Below are 18928 nucleotides of genomic sequence, written 5' to 3'. Positions count from 1 at the left end.
GCCCGGCTCTCCAAAAAAGCCCAGATGGGAGATCTTGCCAGGAGTGGGAATCCCAACAACAGGCTCCAAAGGTGACATCAGAAGGCGGTGGGGAAAGATGGAATGAGCGGCGTGGGGACGCATCTCATCAGACTGGGCCTAGGTACCCTCACCCAGGAATCCAGGCCTGACCTCAGATGCTACTGTGAGGAAGACCCTGTGTGACAGTCCTAACAGCAGTTTCTTGTCGTTAATTATTCAATTATGGGGCAGAAGCATTTCTTACCTGGTGCTTCAATTAACTGCTTGTAAACACTCAGGAAAGCAGCCTCGGCCTCCTGACTTCTCTTACTAAGGGCCACCACCTTTGGAAACAACAAGAGAGAGAATCGCATGTAACCACGTTGTCCAGGTCTGCAAGCAAATGTAGATCATTTTCTACATGGACAAATGTGGGATGGGAGCGGGAGAGTACGGGGAGGGAAAACGCAGGCTAAAAGTATGGCTCAGGAGTTACAAAATCTGGGTTCAAATCCCAGTTCCACTGTGTCCCAACTGTGTAACCTTGGCCAGGCCACTGCCCCTCTCTGATCCTCAGTTTCTTCATCTGTAAAATGGGGATAATAACAGACCCCCCCCCAACCTCCTAGGCCTGATGTCGGGATTAAATGAAACTGCATATAAATGTTTAGCACAGGGCCTGGCACACAGTAAGTTATTAGTAGCTATATTTTTTTATTATTACAGTGGAATGTTGGAAGTTCAAATATAACACATTTTGGGGGAAAGTGGGACATATTTGAGGAAAATTTCTTGCTACTAAAAATTAAAAATGATTGTTAAAGTTCTTCTATCAAGCAGCTTCAACAAATCCCAGAGAGTAAGAGAGTTATGTCAAACTGTTCCCAGCATACCAAAGATGCTCAGGAAGTAAATTCTTGACTGAATGAATAAATGAATGACTGGATAACGTGAGTGGTGAAGAGCTACGTTCACATAATCATTCTCTTGCTCACGGAGTTTCTTGTCGGTCAGTGAGAAATGGCGAGATCAGGTGGACAAGTCCTCAACACGTGAGTGAGTCTCTCTCGAAGGGCCAGGCGGGGCTCAGCATCTCAGGGCTCGGTGCCTAGAGAGGAATTTCCAAGCTCCGGCCTTACAGCTGCCTTGTTCCTGGCACTTTGCTCTTGGTAGACCAGTCTCCTTGGAAGAGTCCTGAGCCTCCGCCAGCTGAAGTGAGTTCTGACACCTACAGGCCACTATTGCTACAAATCACTCCTACAAACGCAAGGACACTCGGCTATTTGTTCCTCTTTCGGCTTAATTCTCCCCAGCACTGACACACCTTTCTCTCCAACACTGGCATCCTAAACAGTGAATCTACTTGGAGCATTTACTTCTTAATTTCTCTGTTTCAGAGCTGGAAGGAGCCCTTCTGGCGCAGTGGTTAAGAGCTTGGCTGCTAACCGAAACGTTGGCAGTTTGAACCCCCTGGCCACTCAGTGGGAAAAAGACATGGCAGTCTGCTTCCAGAAAGATTTATAGTCTTGGAAACTGCATGAGGCAGTTCTACTCTGTCCTATAGGGTTACTATGAGTCAGAATCAACTCGATGGCAATGGGCTTAGTGGTTTTTGGGTTCAGAGTTGGGCTTTGCTTATAGTTTCAGTGGTGCCGGTTGGGGCAGAAAGAGGGAGCCTGTTATCGATTTCTTCCACCAGCATGTAAGCTCTGTGAGCATGCTGTCTGGCACACAGTAGGTGCTCAGCATGGTTACTGAATGGACAAATCCAGGTGGTTTGCATCCATTCTGGGTCCTGTCTGTGATACTATTTTGGAGTCTCATCTTTACTTCCTTCCAGCTGGGGCCACTTCTGAGATGACCCCTTCAGAAGGGCAGCTGACCCAGGTAGTTACCAGCAGCACAGACGCAGGAGCTAGGCCATCTGGGTTCAAATTCCAGCTCTGTCACTTTTTAGCTCTGTGACCTTGGGCAGGTAAGGTCACTTAAATTTCAGTGGCTCTATTTCCCCATACAGACTGAATAGCTGATGGTGAAAGGATACAACCCTGACACATACCTTTCCTGCCTTTAAATCACTCAGTATTCCCTTGTTCTGTCTGAATAACTGCCTCTTGATCTATGTAAAGGTTCCTCATGAGCACAATTAAGTGTTCTGGAATTCTCGTTCTTCGCAATGTTATCCATAACTTGTTATGATCCACACAGTCGAATGCCTTTGCATAGTCAATAAAACACAGGTAAACATCCTTCTGGTATTTTCTGCTTTCAGCCAGGATCCATCTGACATCAGCAATGATATCCCTGGTTCCACGTCCTCTTCTGAATCTGGCCTGAATTTCTGGCAGTTCCCTGTCAATGTACTGCTGCAGCAGCTTTTGAATGATCTTCAGCAAAATTTTGCTTGCGTGTGATATTAATGATATTGTTCGATAATTTCTGCATTCAGCTGGATCACCTTTCTTGGGAATAGGCATAAATATGGATCTCTTCCAGTTGGTTGACCAGGAGGCTGTCTTCCATATTTCTTGGCATAGACGAGTGAGCACTTCCAGCGCTACATCCGTTTGTTGAAACATCTCAATTGATATCCCATCAATTCCTGGAGCCTTGTTTTTCGCCAATGCCTTCAGTGCAGCTTGGACTTCTTCCTTCAGTACCATTGGTTCCTGATCATATGCTACCTCTTGAAATGGTTGAACATCAACTAATTCTTTTTGGTATAATGCCTCTGTGTATTCTTTCCATCTTCTTTCGATGCTTTCTACATCACTTAATATTTTCCCTATAGAATCCTTCACCATTGCAACTCGAGGCTTGAATTTTTTCTTCAGTTCTTTCAGCTTGAGAAATGCCGAGTGTGTTCTTCCCTTTTGGTTTTCTATCTCCAGCTCTTTGCACATGTCATTATAATACTTTGTTTTCTCGAGCTGCCCTTTGAAATCTTCAGTTCAGTTCTTTTACTTCATCATTTCTTCCTTTTCCTTTAGCTGCTCGACGTTTGAGAGCAAGTTTCAGAGTTTCCTCTGACATCCATTTTGGTCTTTTCTTTCTTTCCTGTCTTTTAAATGACCTCTTGCTTTCTTCATGTATGATGTCCTTGATGCCATTCCACAACTTGACTGGTCTTTGGTCATTAGTGTCCAACGTGTCAAATCTATTCTTGAGATGGTCTCTAAATTCAGATGGGGTAACTCAAGGTCATATTTTGGCTCTCGTGGACTTGCTCTGATTTTCTTCAGTTTCAGTTTGAACTTGCATACAAGCAATTGACAGTCCGTTCCACAGTCGGCCCCTGGCCTTGTTCTGACTGATGATATTGACCTTTTCCATTGTCTCTTTCCACAGATGTAGTCAATTTGATTCCTGTGTATTCTGTCTGGTGAGGTCCACGTGTATAAAAAAAAATAAAAAATAGCCGCCGTTAATGTTGGTGAAAAACAGTATTTGCAATGAAGAACCTGTTGATCTTGCAAAATTCAATCATTCAATCTCTGGCATTGTTTCTATCTCCAAAGCCATATTTTCCAAATAATCCAAGAAGCTGGATTATATGAGGAAGAACGGGGCATCAGGATTGGAGGCAGACTCATTAACAACCTGAGCAAACCTTGCTTGCTGAAAGTGAAGAGGACTTGAAGCAGTTACTGATGAAGATCAAAGACCACAGCCTTCAGTATGGATTACACCTCAACATAAAGAAAACAAAAATCCTCACAACTGGACCAATAAACAACACCGTGATGAATGGAGCAAAGATTGAAGTTGTCAAGGATTTCATTTTACTTGGATCCAGAATCAACAGCCATGGAAGCAGCAGTCAAGAAATCAAAAGACGCATTGCATTGCGTACATCTGCTACAAAGGACCTCTTTAAAGTGTTGAAAAGCAAAGAGGTCACCTTGAAGACTAAGGTGCCCCTGACCCAAGCTATGGTATTTTTAATCACATCATATGCATGTGAAAGCTGAACAATGAATAAGGAAGACTAAAGAAGAATCGATGCCTTTGAATTGCGGTGTTGGCGAAGAATGTTGAATATACCATGGACTGCCAAAAGAACAAACAAATCTGTCTTGGAGGAAGTACAACCATAATGCTTCTTGGAAGCAAGGATGGCGAGACTGTGTCTTACACACTTTGGACATGTTGTCAGGAGGGATCAATCCCTGGAGAAGGACATCATGCTTGGCAAAGTACAAGGGTCATCGGAAAAGAGGAAGACCCTCAATGAGATGGATTGACACAGTGGCTGCAACAATGGGCTCAAACATAACAATTATAAGGATGGTGCAGGACCGGGCAGTGTTTTGTTCTGTTGTGCACAGGGTCGTTTTGAGTCAGAACTGACTCAATAGCACCTAACAACAACAACATTTCCCCATTGGTAGCGCAAACAGTTAAGCACTTGGCTGCTAACGGAAAGGTAGGAGGTTCGAACCCACCCAGCAGCTCTTTCGGAAAAAAAGACCTGACAATCTGCTCCCACAAAGATTACAGCCAAGAAAACCCTATGGGGTGGTTCTGCTCTGTCACATGGGGTTGCTATGAGTCGGAACTGACTTGCTAGCACCCAACAACAATAACAACAACAAAATCTCCCCATCGGTAAAATGGAGATACTAATATAACGATGTCCCTCAAAGGGCTGCTAGGAGAATCAAATGATTTAACACACATAAAGCCCTTTGAAAATCTCCTGGTGCAATATCAAGCCCTGTAGACATGTTTCCTCTTGGTCCGATCAACCCCCTCCTTCTTGCCTGGGTAGGGTACAGGTTCTGACCAGTGCTGGTGATAGCTCTGCTTGTCTCTGGTGTCTTACAAAGATCGCCTCAGGAAGTTCCACCTCCCCATCCACAGCAATGCACTCTGGGAAGAAGAACTGGAGAACCCTCATAGTTCCTCTAAGTTTGTGCCGCCCAATATGGCAGCTGTGAGCCATACGTGCTACTAGTCCAAATGTGGCAAGCCCAAATGGGGATGTGCTGTGTGTATAAAATACACACTGGATTTCAAAGACTCAGTATGAAGAAAGAATGTATAATTTCCCGTTAAATTTGTTTTATATTGATTACACATTGAAATGACAGTATTTTGGATATACCGGGTGAAATAAAACACATTATTAAAATTCATTTAACCTGTTTCTTTTTACTTTTTTAAAATGTGGCCACCAGAAAATATAAAATTACATCAATGGATCACATTTTACTCCTGTAGGACTTGTGGCTTGAAGGTTTTACAAGGCCCATATAGAATTTGCTATTTGAGAGAGGTGGGGAGAAAGGGATCGTGGACATTGAACATGTGGTTTTAAAAAAAGGTCAGTTACGAAAGCTCCTTATGCTCTCTCGTTGTTATTCTGAGAACAGTCCCTGGTCTCCCACTTGGCCACGGTGAATGAAAGCCTCTCACTCACTCAACAAGCATTTCCCAAGCACCTACTATATGCCAGGTGCTGTGGGCTGAGAACTCAGGAATGGATAACACAGACCCGGGGGCTTCCCTTGTGGGATTTACAGTCCAGTGGGGAGATCGACATTAATGCAGAGTTCTCAGATAATTCATTAATTACAAGGGCTGAACACTTCAAAGGAAAAGTACAAGGGGCTTTGAGAGTGTGTAAGCAGGGGGAGACTGACCTAGTTTGGTGGGTGGAATACCAGGAACCATTTCTCTGAGAAGAAGAAAAGCAGGGGGAGGGGGAGAAAGAATGTTCTAGAATCTGGGCAAAGGGAAAAATCACAAAGTGTGGGCAGATTTTTATTCTTGCTAAGATGAACGAGACACAATTCCTGCTCTGGGGACTCTTGGTTCAGTGGAAGACAAAGCTACACCTATGAGGAACCAACCAGAACGCAAACAGTGGGGTCTCTTGTGAGAAAGGTGCGGAGGGAGCAATTATTCAGAGCTTGGGGGGGCGGCATCTCTGACAGGTTAACAACAATAATAATACTGATAAATATGATATACAACATTTACCATATGCCAGACACTGTTACTATTCATGACCATCTCTCTCCATGGACATGCCAGTCTCTGAAAGTAGCTACTGCCATCCTCATTGTACAGACGAGGAAACTGAGACTTAGTGAGGTGTCCAAGGTCACTCAGTTAGTAAAGGGCAGAGCCAGGATTCACACCATGTTGGGGGGTTCAAATCACTGTTCTGAATCCAGACGCTGGCTCCCTTTCTTCTGGAGAAAAAACCATCGCAGTCAGTGGGGCCAGCCATTCAGACCCCCATGAGGGCACAGATGACTCGCTAAGTCACCCATGGCTGCACCAGGGCAGGGGCTGCTGTGTTGCCCACCTGGCGCCCGAGAAAGCCATGAGAAAAAAAGGCGGTTCACCTCACAACTCCTAAATGGAGAATTACCAAAGATGAACCAGCAGAAAACCCAGATGCCCCATTTTTCAGTCATCTATGCTGAGCACACGCGGTGGCTGGAGTTTAGGGAAGGGCACAGAATGTTCCATTGGCTTCTAAAGAAGAACTATGGGCAGGGGTGGGGGCAGGTACCCAGAAGATTTCTCTTATGTTCCCCACCCCTGCCCACGGCACCCTCTACTTACTCTTCACAGTGCTTATCAGTCTGTAATGGTGTATTTATATGACTATCTCCTTAAAATGTGAGCCTGCCCCACTATAACCATGACGTCCTATATGGTAGCTGCTGGCCACATGTGGCTACTGAGCACTTGAGATGTGACTATTCCAAACTGAGATGGCTTGTAAGTGTAAAATATGGGATTTGGAAAATTTAGAATCAAAAAAGGAATATAAATTATCTTAATAACTTTTTATACTGATTATATGTTGAAATGATAACACTGTGGCTATACTGAGTTAAATAAAATATATTATTAAAATTACATTCATCTGTTTTTTTTGTTTTTTTAAATGTGGCTACTAGAAAAATTAAATTATACATGTGGCTTGCATTATATTTCTATTGAACTGTGCTGGTCTAGACCAAGGGACTACGGACGGTCCTTGGGCCAAATCTGGCCTTCCACTTGTTTCTACAAATAAAGTTTTATTGAAACACAGACACATCTATTTTACGTATTGCCTATGGCTGCTTTTACACTACAATGGCAGAGCTGAATAGTTGTGACAGAGACCCCGTGGCCTGCAAAGCCTAAAAGATTTACTATCTGGCTCTTTACAGCAAAAATTTGTGGATGCCTGCTTTAGAGGTTTATCTAACGGCTGGATAATATTTTCAAAAGCAGAGATTATAAAACATTCTAGAATGGCACTCAGTTTTAATCCATTCATTTACTGCTTCCCATAGTAAGTATGACTCTCAAAGACACTGCCCATTTGGATGTTCTGCCCCCTTCAGTCATATTTTACAGCAATGATCCTGCCTGCTTCTAGAAGGCCAGCACCCTAAATTCCTGCTGGTGTCTGAGCCCTACCCAATGCTGGGCCTAATGTCGCTAAGCATCTCTCCACTTTAGTTTGTTCATCCATCAAATGGGATGAGTAATTTCCACCTGCCTCTCCAAGGTGCTCTCGGGGCGGAATGAGCTAATATGTGGCAAAAAGTCCCAAGGAAGCTGGCAAAAAGCTTCCTAATAAATGAGATAATTCTTTCTCCAAGCACACATGATGTCTTTTCCAGGGTCTGCAATTCTAACGCATTTCACCCACACTCCCAGCGCAGGTGAACTCAGCATAGCTAAAGGGCCACGTGTTTCTGCCACATAGCTATGCCCTACCACGCAGAAGGGCAGGTGAAAAATGTCCAGAACCATGGATTTGCCTTGTGACAGGCAGATCTTTGAAGGCCATCTGGGAAAGGCGTAGGAGGAGAAGGAGGCAGCAGCCAGCTAGGGACACCCTCAAGAAGGTCACCATCAGAAATAGCTCAGCGTCTGACGGCGCACACGGCATTTACACCTCCTGCTGTGTTGCTGTAATATAAGGGATGAAAATGTGTTTGGTCCCCCGAGTGTGAAAATGACGGGTGTAGGGCCGGCCAGACCTGCAAAGGTAAGAGGCTCTTCTAGCCACCTAGCTTTTGTCTGTCAGGCAGTTAACAATGGCAAATTTGAGGGTTTCGAGGCTGCTCTTTCATAAGCCATCGAGATAATGGTGACCACACCTAGCGGCTATTGAGAACTGCTCCGTTCCAGGCTCATGGTTAGAGCTTCCAGAAACTTAGTACTAACTCTGTGCCAGATGCTTTATCTTCTGAATCTGCCCAAGGACTCTAAGACCTGAGCACTATTATTGTCCCATTCTACAGAGGAGGAAACTGAGGTTCAGGGAAGATAAGTAGCTTGGCTCAGATGAGAGGACTAGTTAATGGTAGATCCCCAGGGGTGGTCTTCGAGCCCAGACCCTCAGGGGGATTGCTTTCTGCGCACTCCCTCTCCCAGCTCTCCATGACCCACCTTTCAGAGCCCAGACTCAAAACTAGAACCAAGTGTGTTACGCAATCCTTGACTCTCCCAGGGAATCTGTACAGAATTTATTAGCACACTGAATCCTATGCCAAGATCTGCAGGAAAAGGCCTCTTCAGCTCCGTTTAACCTGGTGTTTCCCCAAATGCGTTTGGCCGCAGGCCTTTTTTCTTCAGAGAATACACCTGGATTCTGGGTTCTGTGGGGCACACTTTGAGAAGAGTTCCCCCTACCATGGGGTCCGGGGCTCTGGGGAGGCTGGGGTGTGATGATTCTGGGAATTTCTGATATGGCAGGAATTCTAGAAGAAACTAAAGACTGCTGGGCAGCGAGGGGAACCTGGGTCCTGAGAGGGTCTCAGAATTAGCACACAAGGAGGAGACACAGGGGATGTGATCTGGGTACACAGGACTGGGCCCAGGAGAGGTGCCCTCTGATGCCTGCGGAAGCCTGTTCTCCCTGTGGGGCCTGTAGATGGCGGGGGCAGTGTGCGACACAGGGACCAAAGGGGGTAAGAAGAGTTAGGGGGCTCAGAGAGGGAATGAGTCACAGGCAGTGAGGGGGTCATGGAGATCCAGGGGGCACAGAGAGGGAAGGGGTCACAGGGAGTGAGGGGGGTCATGGAGATCCAGGGGTACAGGGAGGGAAGGGGTCACAGGGAGTGAGGGGGGTCACAGAGATCCAGGGGGCACAGAGAGGGAAGGGATTGCAGGGAGTGAGAAGGGTCATGGAGTTTCAAGGGGTGCAGAGAGGGAAGGGGTCACAGGGAGTGAGAGGGTCATGGAGATCCAGGGGGTATAGAGAGGGAAGGGGTCACATGGAGTGAGGGGGGTCATGGAGATCCAGGGGTACAGGGAGGGAAGGGGTCACAGGGAGTGAGGGGGGTCACGGAGATCCAGGGGTACAGGGAGGGAAGGGGTCACAGGGAGTGAGGGGGGTCACAGAGATCCAGGGGGCACAGAGGGGGAAGGGATTGCAGGGAGTGAGAAGGGTCATGGAGTTTCAAGGGGTACAGAGAGGGAAGGGGTCACAGGGAGTGAGAGGGTCATGGGGATCCAGGGGTACAGAGCATGAGGTGCATCATGGAGAGTGGGGAGATTCACAGGGTATGCAGGGGTACAGAGATGGAGGGGAGCATGGAGAAGAGGGGTCATGGAGAGCCGGGGGGGGGGCAGAGAGAGTGAGGGGGGTCGCAGGGAGCCAAGGGGGGCAGAGACAAGGAGGGCAGCATAGAATGGGGATTCAGAGCGAAGGGGGAGCACAGAGTTGGGGCGTGGAGCCCAAGGAGGTCACAGACAGTGAGAGGGCACAGAGAATGAAGGGGCATGGGGGACTTGGTAGGAGGGTGGGGCCTGTGGCTGTGGAGAGAAGCAGGGGATTGATATGCTCAGAAGTGCTGGAGGGGAGGGGGCTTGAGGGGACACTCAGGGGCTGGGTGGGAGGTGACAGGCCCATATCTGGGGTGGTGCTGGAGAGAGGGAAGAGGGTGGATTCTAGATGACTAGGAGGTACATTTCTAATCCAGGATGCAGTAGGGGTTGAAGTGGAGAGGCAGGTGGGAGACCAGCAGACTCATGGGACCCACCACACAGGGTATTGTGTTGAGAGGAATAGATGTGTTCTGGGTTATAAAGACTCCAGAGGTGATGGTGGACCAAGGGTTGGGGAGAAGGTGGAAATTCCAAGGAGGTTCAGTTTTAGGAAGAACTTTCTAACAGTGTGGGACCTGACTCAAAACAGGCTGCCTTATGAGGTAGTGAGCTCCCCATCATGGGAAGCATCCAAGTGCATTGCTATCCATCTGTGAGGCTGTATGGTACTTGAGGAGACCTGTACATGGGGGAGGTTTGGCTAGACTATCCAGAAGGTTCATGTTATGGATTGAATTATGTCCCCCCAAAATATGTGTTGGAAATCCTAACCTCTATGCCTGTGGTTATAATCCATTTGGGAATGGGTTGTCTTTGTTATAATGAGGCAGGACTGGTGTAGGGTGTACCCTGAGTCAATCTCTTTTGAGATATAAAAGAGACTAAACAAGCTACAAGAGCAGAGATGGGGGAGGAGAGATACCAAGCCACGTGACGATCTTCAAGGAACTAGGAAGTAGAAGCTGAAGAGACAAGGCCTTTCCTCCAGAGCCAAAGGAGAGATAAAGCCTTCTCCTAGATTTGGCGCCCTGAATTCGGACTTCTAGCCTCCTAAACTGTGAGAAAATAAACTTATTTGTTAAAGCCATCCACTTGTGGTATTTCTGTTAGACCATCACTAGATAACTAAGACAGTTCACTTCTTACTCTAAGCACCTACGTGATAGATCCTTCTCTTTATAGTAACACTCTGATTTCCTATCATCTGTAAAATGGGGATAATAATAAACACTTTTTTGGGTTGATGTGAGAATATTATCAACAATAACAGTGGCTACTGAGCACTGACTCTGTGCCAGGCACTGTGCATTTGATGCATATTAACTTACTTAATCCTTACGGCTCCATCCATCCCCATTTAACAGATGAAGACACTGAGGGACAGAAGGTGATATGTCTCCAGTGTGGGCAGCTGGGACTTGGACCAGCTTTGTCTGACTCAAGTCCATGTTTTCATCCCCCACTCGGGACTGGCTTGCTGGTGGGGGGTCTGGTGCATGGAGCAAGGGAAAATCTGACAGCTGTGGAGGGGGATGGCAGGCAGGGGGCTCGGAGACCAGGAGCACAGTGCCCGGGTCTACAGCAGGAACCGCTCTACCGCCTCTGTCTCTGCCAGGCTGCCAGCCTCAGTGTTTGCCAGTGGCCCCGTTCCCAGGGGAGCACTAAGACCCTCTCTACGATAAATCATTAATGTGGCTGAGCAAATGAAAATTACGATTTAATGCTGCGGCTTAAATAAGAAATAAGAGTTTGACTCTTGTTTTTGGTGGCTGTTGTTGATGTGGGTTCTCTTGTCTCCTGCCTAAATGGGCAGACTGAGGCCCTCTCTGGCCTTCTGAGGTTGTGGAGCATCCCCTGGAGGGTCACCCGGGGCTCCCACAGAGGCCTTGGATCCACTCTCTGCTCCTGTCCTACCCCCCAGGAGCCAGCACCAGCTAGTTCTAGAGCCTGGATGGGACAGAATTAATGAATTTGGCCACTTTTCACTGTTCTGAATTCTCAGGTAGTCATTTGGAATTCTCAGGTGTAAATCACTAATTTATTTTGAATTCTCAAGTATAAATTACAATGAATCCATTCTGATGTCTTAGATGTAAATCATGAATTCATAGGTGTGAATTACTAATGCATTTTGAATTCTCGGGTTTAACTCACAATTTTTCTTGAATTCTTGGATGTAAATAACTAATTCCTTTTGAATTCTCAGGTATGAATCATGATGAATTCCTTTTGAATTCTCAGATATAAATTGCTAATTCCTTTTCAATTCTCAGTTGTAAATCACTAATTCAAATTTAGAGCTTGTGCTCAGAGGTCCCCTCGGGGGGCAGCCCAGTTTCTTTAACTCCCCCCAGTGCCTCAATCTCAAGGATGGAGGCAGGGAGGCACACAGTAACAGCAGATGGCGTTTGCTGAGCAACTACTATGCACACGGGGTGGGGGGGTCATCCCTGCCCCCTCCCCCCCAAACACATACTGAGTGCTTCACATGCGTCAACTCACTTGACCCTGGCAAAATGCCCCTGAGGTGGCTTCTGTGGCTAGCCCCATCTTATAGATGAGAAAACTGAGGCAAAGATAAGTTAAAAAGTCAGCAAGGGAGCAGCAGATGTCACGACACGTGTAGGGTTTGGGCAGTTTGCCTTTTTGAGGATTAAAATGCTGCTTTGGTAGGAGGCAGGGAGAAGCCAGCAGGCTCGGGGGCCTGGGATAAAAACATACTCAGGGCCCTTTTACCAAGAGGATAGACAAAATGGTGTGCTTTCACGGAGGCCTTGTGACAGCTACCAAATGAGGAAAAGAGCTGTCTGATAGAAAAGGTCTGAGGTGTGAACAACGGCTCTAGCACCTCTGTCTCTGCTGCCTCTGTCTCTGCTGGGCCGCCATCATCAGCTAACCTAACCCTGTGCCCCAGTCAGTTTCCACTGAACACCTGGCCAGCTGAGCCCAGCAGCAGGCCCTTTGACTAGGGAGCAGGGAGAAGGGGAGCAACCCAGCCCTGTCCGGCTCCACAGCTGCCTTTCTAAGCCAGGGCTTCTCCAACTCTCGGGTCTGAGACCCATGAGGGCAGGACTGTCTTGTTTACTGCTGTGTCCCCATGCCCAGCCTTGCACATAGTAGGTGCTCAGGAGATGTCTGCTGAAGGGACACGGTCACTGTGTGTGTCATCATTGGGGTAATCCTAAGGCTGGAGATGGACTGGCAGAAGTGGAGGTCCCTCCTCAGAGATGCCAGGAAAAGCACCCTGATTTAAACTTGATCTTATTTGGAAGAATGTTTGTGCTTGGCCCTCATCGAGAATAGCCCGGACTCCTGTGAACTTACAGCATCTGTCTATATCGGATGATGGCACAGCTGGGCTGATGTGAACTTTGTGTCTGGACGTCATTCCATTTCCCCATACTGGACTGTTAGCAACCAGAGGGCAGGGGCTGGCATTTTTTAAAAAACAGGATAAAATAACGTATATAAAGTGCTAACACTGTGTCTGACCCATCAGAAATGTCTAATAAATTCATTTTCTCAACAGATACTAGTTGAGCATGTCCTAGGGGTGGGCGCTGTTCTGGGCACTCAGCACTGAGCAAGACTGACCCTGTGGGGCTGATACTTTCAGTGGCAGAGGTGGCAATCAAATAAATGATGCTATAGAATGTGGGAAGTGATCAACTACAAGGGTGCATAGTGGGGCCTCTTGAGAAGGGGACGCTTCTGCAGACTCGCAGGAGGGGAGGAAGGCAATCGTGCGGAGATCTGAAGGATGAGTGTTCCAGGCAGAGTGAACAGCAGTTGCAAAGGCCCTGGGGGCAGAGTGTGTTTGGCTTGTTTGAGATACAGCAAAGAGGTGAGTGTGGTGGGAGAAGGTGAGAGAAAAGGGGAGGGTAGGAGAGGAGGCCAGGGAGGTGAAGGAAGGGCAGGGTGGAGCTCTGTGCGCCATTGTGAGAACCTGGGCTTTTTTTTTCTGAGTGGGATGAGGAGCCACGAGAGGGTTTTGAGCAGAGGAGGGATACGATCTGACACACATTTTAACAGGAGCCCTCCGGCTGGACTGAGGGGCAGGGTGGGAGCAGGGAGACCAGGGAGTGGCTACTGCAGTATAGTCCAGGCATGAGATGATGGTGGCTTGGAGCAGGGAGGTGGATGGCATGGGCAGGCAGACATGTTTGGATTCTGGATATATTCTGAAGGTGGAGCCACAGGATTTGTTCCTTGGGAACACAGCGAGAGGAAGAGAGGGGTCCAAAACGGCTCCATGGTTTGGGGCTGGAACAACTGGGTCTGTTAAATGGCTGCTGCTGTGACTTCCTCCTTCCTCAAGCCCAGGAGAGGGCTGGGCATAAGATGGACCCCTAGTCATCGCTGATTCAGTGAACCCACGAAGGAGATAAGGAAGGAATTTAAGTGGCTCTGAGCTAATCCTTCTGAACCAAGAGTTGAGAAGGATGGCCAAGAATGACATCCTCCAGGTAGCCCAAATGAAGTTTGGAGGAGGGTGGGCCCTAATGCGGTATAAATGGTGTCCTTATAAAAGAGGAGAAGACAGACAGAAGACAGCCATGTGATAACCGAGGCAGAGACAGGAGTGATGAACCTACAAAGCGAAGGACCATCAAGGATTGCCGGCAACCACCAGGAGCTGGAAGAGGCAAGGAAGGGTCTTCTCCTAGAGCCTTCGGAGGGAGCACGGCCCTGCTGACACCCTGACTTCAGACTTCTGGCTACCAGAGCTGTGAAAGAATGTTAATGGCAGCCTCGTAAATGAATAAAGCCCCCTTCTAACTCAGCTGTGCAATGATTCTAATTCAGCCAAGCAGACAGACAGACACTCTCCTCTCCATACATCGACCCTGCTCCCCCTTCCCCTGGGATTTTAATCAAAGGCCTAGTAAGGCCTAGAAAACCCACCGGGGTTCCACCTGAGGCCTGAGGGTTGGGCCTGCTTGGAGAGCATGAGGCAGGGGAGAAAAACACTGTGCAATTTTATTCTAATATTTGTAATTATTCCCAGGCTAAAAATAAGGCACAGAGCAAAGTGTTTTCAAATGTCGGCATTAATGAACACTTTTTATCCAACATAATACAGGCCCCCAAATGCATTTATGTCAGGTGCCCTGAGATCCCGTGTGCGGAAGTGCTCCACGCCGGGCTGCCTTTCATGGCTCGGAAGCAGCGCAAAAACAAAATGTCCCACAAGCCAGGGCTGCCAGGCCCGCTATTAGCAACAATATAATCATCAATTACGTCCAGTCAGAAACTGCTGATTTTATAATTATCAAATGAAGTTCTAACTTCTCACCTCCGCTCAGTGGCAACTAATATAATCTCTCAGTTCCAAAAGGAAGCGTTTTCCTTTTTCCCCTATTTCTCTCTTCTGGGGGGAAATTTTTTTTCCCCAGGCCTCCACGTAAGACTGAATTAAATTGCTTGTCACTCAAAACAAAGGCGGGCCACTCATTAGTAATTCACCAGCCACCTGAACAGACTGCCTGTTTTCCTCTAAGCATCCACGCACGGAAGCACACAGATCATTTTTCTATTGTGAAAATTGTATAAGCCGAGGCTTTTTTTAAGCAGCGAATACACAATTTCACTTCTCTTCCAAGGGCTCCAGCATAAAAGGGAAAGAAGGCTTTCTTTAGTGCCGTACACATAAATTTTGCTTTGGGGGTATTTAAAAAAAAAAAAAAAAACAACGATATGCTCATATAACAAGCGGAAAAGCAATCAATTATTTGCCGAGGCTGTTTGTGCTCAGACAGGACAAGAGGTGTGTTTGCCGCCCTGCCCGGAGGGGGGCGAGTGTAGGAAGCTGGGTGATCAAGGTTCATTTTTATGGGTGTTGGAAGCATCTGTGACCAATTTTCTCTTCTGGGGAGCTGCCGACACCATGAAGGGGGCTCCAGGCTGACTGGCTTGTGGCGGGCAGGGTCTGCAAAACCGCAACAACCCCAGAAGTGGGAGACTGTCCCCAGCTCTGACCTTGCTATTCCCATCAAGAGAGGGCCTCAGCTTTCTGATTTTCTGGCTACCTTATTCCAGAAGGACAAGCCATGGACAATTGCCACAAAATCCCTCCAGATCCGCTTTCTGCCCTGACAAGCTGTCTTTCCAAGGCTGAACCTCTGAAGGTTAGGCCCCCTTTGCCAAGAGTTTAGTTTTTCTGCATAACTGATTATAATCACAATACATTCCCATTTTAATCGAGAGCTTTTAATAGCTGTACAAAAAGACCTTTCACGGGAATTAGTGCATCTGAGCCTCCAAACGCTCCCAGGGGTAGCCCTGGGTAGGAAGGATAGTTCTTGTTTTATAGGCTCAGAGAGGCTAAGTCAGTGGCTCCAAGTCACACAGGAGGGGTGAATGGGGGTCTGAGGACTCTGACCCTGAGCGACAGGAAATTTGTAGCCAGAAACTGGTGTGATTCTATCACCTGAGGTATGTGAGAGGATTTTTTTTTTTTTTTTTTGGGTGGAGGGTAAATTAGAACGGACTCAAGTTCACCCCTAAAATGTCCCCATTCCTCACCTGAATATTCTGAGTGGGAGAGAAAAGGGTGGAGTTCCTGCCAGCCCACCAGAAGATACTCATAAGCCAGCTGGCCTCTTCTTTGCGGGAGCCGTGAGTACTAACAAAGATTACTGATTAAAAACAATAGCAAAGGCAGCAAAACTATTCTGCACAATACAACGGTGGGTACGTGACGCTATGCATTTGTCAAAACCCATAGACCTGTACGAGACAGAGTGAAACCCTCTGCCGTCAAGATGATGGCGACTCCACGTGTTACAGAGTAGAACTGCTTCACAGCATTTTCTTGGCAGAAATCTTTACAGAAGCAGATTGCCAGGCCTTTCTTCTGGGGTGCTGTTGGGTGGGTTCAAACTGCCAACCTTTGGTTAATAGTTGAGCATAAACTGTTGGTGCTATCATGTAAATATGGACTTCAGTTAATAACAACGTATCAGTATTGGTTCATCAGCTGTAACAAATGTACCACACTGATACAAGCTGTTAACAACAGGGGAAACTGTGTATGCTTGTGGAAGGGAGAGGGAATATATGGGAACCTCTGTGGTGTTTGGAGTCTCTGGGTAGTGCAAATGGTTAATATGCTTGGCTGCTAACTGAAAGGCTGGAGGTTTGAGTCCACCCAGAAGTGCCTTGGAAGAAACTCCTGGCAATCTATTTCTGAAAAATAAGTCACTGAGAGCCCTGTGGAGCACAATTCTACTCTGACACACATGGGGTCACCATGAGTTGAAGTCGACTTTCTGCTCAATTTTTCTATAAACATAAAACCACGCAAAAAAATAAAGTCTATTAATAATAATAAGAAAAATAGTGAACACTTATAAAGCACTTACTATGCACCAGGTACTGCTTTAAATGTTTATCACATGAATTCACTTAATGTGTACATTATCCCCATGAGGTTGTATTATTATCTTCCCCATCTGACAGATGAGGAAACTAAAGCCATGAGAGAGGTAAAGCGACTTGCCCAAAGTCACAGAGCAAGTGGCAGAGCTGGGATTCAAACCCCAGGAAGTCACGTTCCTGAGTTTGTGCTCCTAATCGTGAGGGTAATGGGATCACACACTGTCAATGGGTTGTCATCAAAGCCTCCCCACCAACACCCTCGTGGGATATTGTCATGTGTGCAAGCCTCACACCTTGCTCGGTCACCCCAGGGCATTAGGCTAGGGACCGTGAACAATGCGTGGAGGGCCAGACGCACCCCACGGACACATTTTCTTGGACCCCTCAGTGCTTTAAAAATATTGGAGCCATCAAAATTCATCAAGTTACACACTTTAGATTTGTGCATTTTACTGTATGTAAATTATGCTCAATAAAGTACTGTGAGCATGAAAATATGTGCATTTATATTGAGCCAGCATTTAAAAATCAGGAGAGTTCCAGATTGCTGGCTTCTCTGGGGAAATCAGACGATCTGGCCACCGTGGGCCTGCATTTCTACCTGACAACCACTGCTTGGGGCCGAGTGGCGGCCACCTGAAATGGCCCTGGCCTGCAGTTCCCGAGGCCTCCCTACGCAGGCGCAGCACAGGTGAGGGCCTGTCTGGACCGCACAAGCATTGGCGTCTTTTCTCTGGTCTGGACCGTGGATGCCTCATCTGTAAATGTAGTCATTATGGATGGCACTGTGTTCCCCTAGAAAGACATGCTGAAGTCTGAACTCCTGGTACCCGTGAATGGGACTCTGTTTGGAAGCAGGGTCTCTGCAGTTAACACGAGGTCATATTGGTGTAGGGTGGCCCTAAATCCATTATGGCCGCTGTCCTCCTAAGAAGAGAGGACAGACAATCAGACACGGAGAGAAGGCAGGCCCTATGATGATGAGGCCGAGATTGAAGTGATGCATCTACTAGCCAAGGAACACCGGAATGCCGGGAAGAGACAAGGAAGGATTCTCTCTGAGACCCTTTAGAGAGAGCATGGCCCTGCTAACGCTGTGATTTTGGACTTCTGGCCTCCAGACTGGGAGAGAATAAATTTCTCTTGCCTTGAGCCACCCAGTTTGTGGTACTTTGTTACACAGCCCATGAAATAATATGATACCCCTTTTTTTCCCAGTTTTGTTTCCCCCATCACATCCCATACCCCCTCTTCAAACAGTGAGGTCCGTAGGGCAGATGGACAGCAGCTCTTCCAGTCAAGCAGGGAGACTCACACTGATCCCACGCCCCACGTCCAGGCTCCTGGGAGTCCCACGCAGCTGGCAAACTGCCCCTCCAAAAGGGAACAAACTCTCTGTGTGGTCTCTGCCCTGAATTCAGAAAGGGCTGTTGTTAGGTGCCACTGAGTCCATTTTGACTCACAGTGACACCATGAGAGAGCAGAGTTGCCCCATAGGGTTTTCTGGGCTGTAATTCTTTTCAATTAAAAAAAAATTTGTTCTTGTTGTTGAGAATATACACAGCAAAACATATACAATTCAACAGTTTCTACACGTACCATTTACCATTTACTGAAACTGATTACATTCATCAAGTTGTACAACCATTCTCATCCTCCTTTTCTGAGCTGTCTTCCCTCACTGACATAACTTCACTGCCCTCTAAGGTTCCTGCCTAATCTTCAGAGTTGCTGTTATCAATTGTTCCCAGAGAGACAGTTCTTCAAATAGCATGATGCTCAAGGCAGACATATTTTACTAGTCAAGCTATCGTTTGGTTTTAAGAAGACTTCATGGGATATTTTTAATTTAAGGTTTAAAGATTATTTCGGGAAAACACTTTAGGGGTTTATCCAACCTTCATAGCTCCAGGAAATCTGAAGTCCATAAGCATTTCAGATTCTGTTCTGTATTTTCCCCCTTTTGATCAGGATT

General features: G+C 47.0%; 1 protein-coding gene across 7 annotated transcripts in view; it reads right to left on the bottom strand.

Moving 5' to 3' along the window:
• CUX2 (cut like homeobox 2) overlaps positions 1 to 18928 on the bottom strand; it is a 276654-nt gene that overhangs the window by 61955 nt on the left and 195771 nt on the right. For all 7 annotated transcript variants that reach the window (XR_007514987.1, XM_049866783.1, XM_049866784.1 and 4 more), the window contains exon 4: positions 266 to 344. Coding sequence is in view for 6 of the 7 variants with exons in the window: in XM_049866783.1 (XP_049722740.1) it covers positions 266 to 344 (79 nt within the window). In the remaining variant the exon portion in view is untranslated. The remainder of the gene's footprint in view (positions 1 to 265; positions 345 to 18928) is intronic.

The sequence above is a fragment of the Elephas maximus genome, chromosome 22, assembly GCF_024166365.1.
Source record: "Elephas maximus indicus isolate mEleMax1 chromosome 22, mEleMax1 primary haplotype, whole genome shotgun sequence".
In the NCBI taxonomy this organism is placed as follows: domain Eukaryota; kingdom Metazoa; phylum Chordata; class Mammalia; order Proboscidea; family Elephantidae; genus Elephas; species Elephas maximus.
The sequence above is the reverse complement of the archived record's forward strand: the minus strand, read 5'-3'. Positions and strand labels throughout refer to the sequence as shown.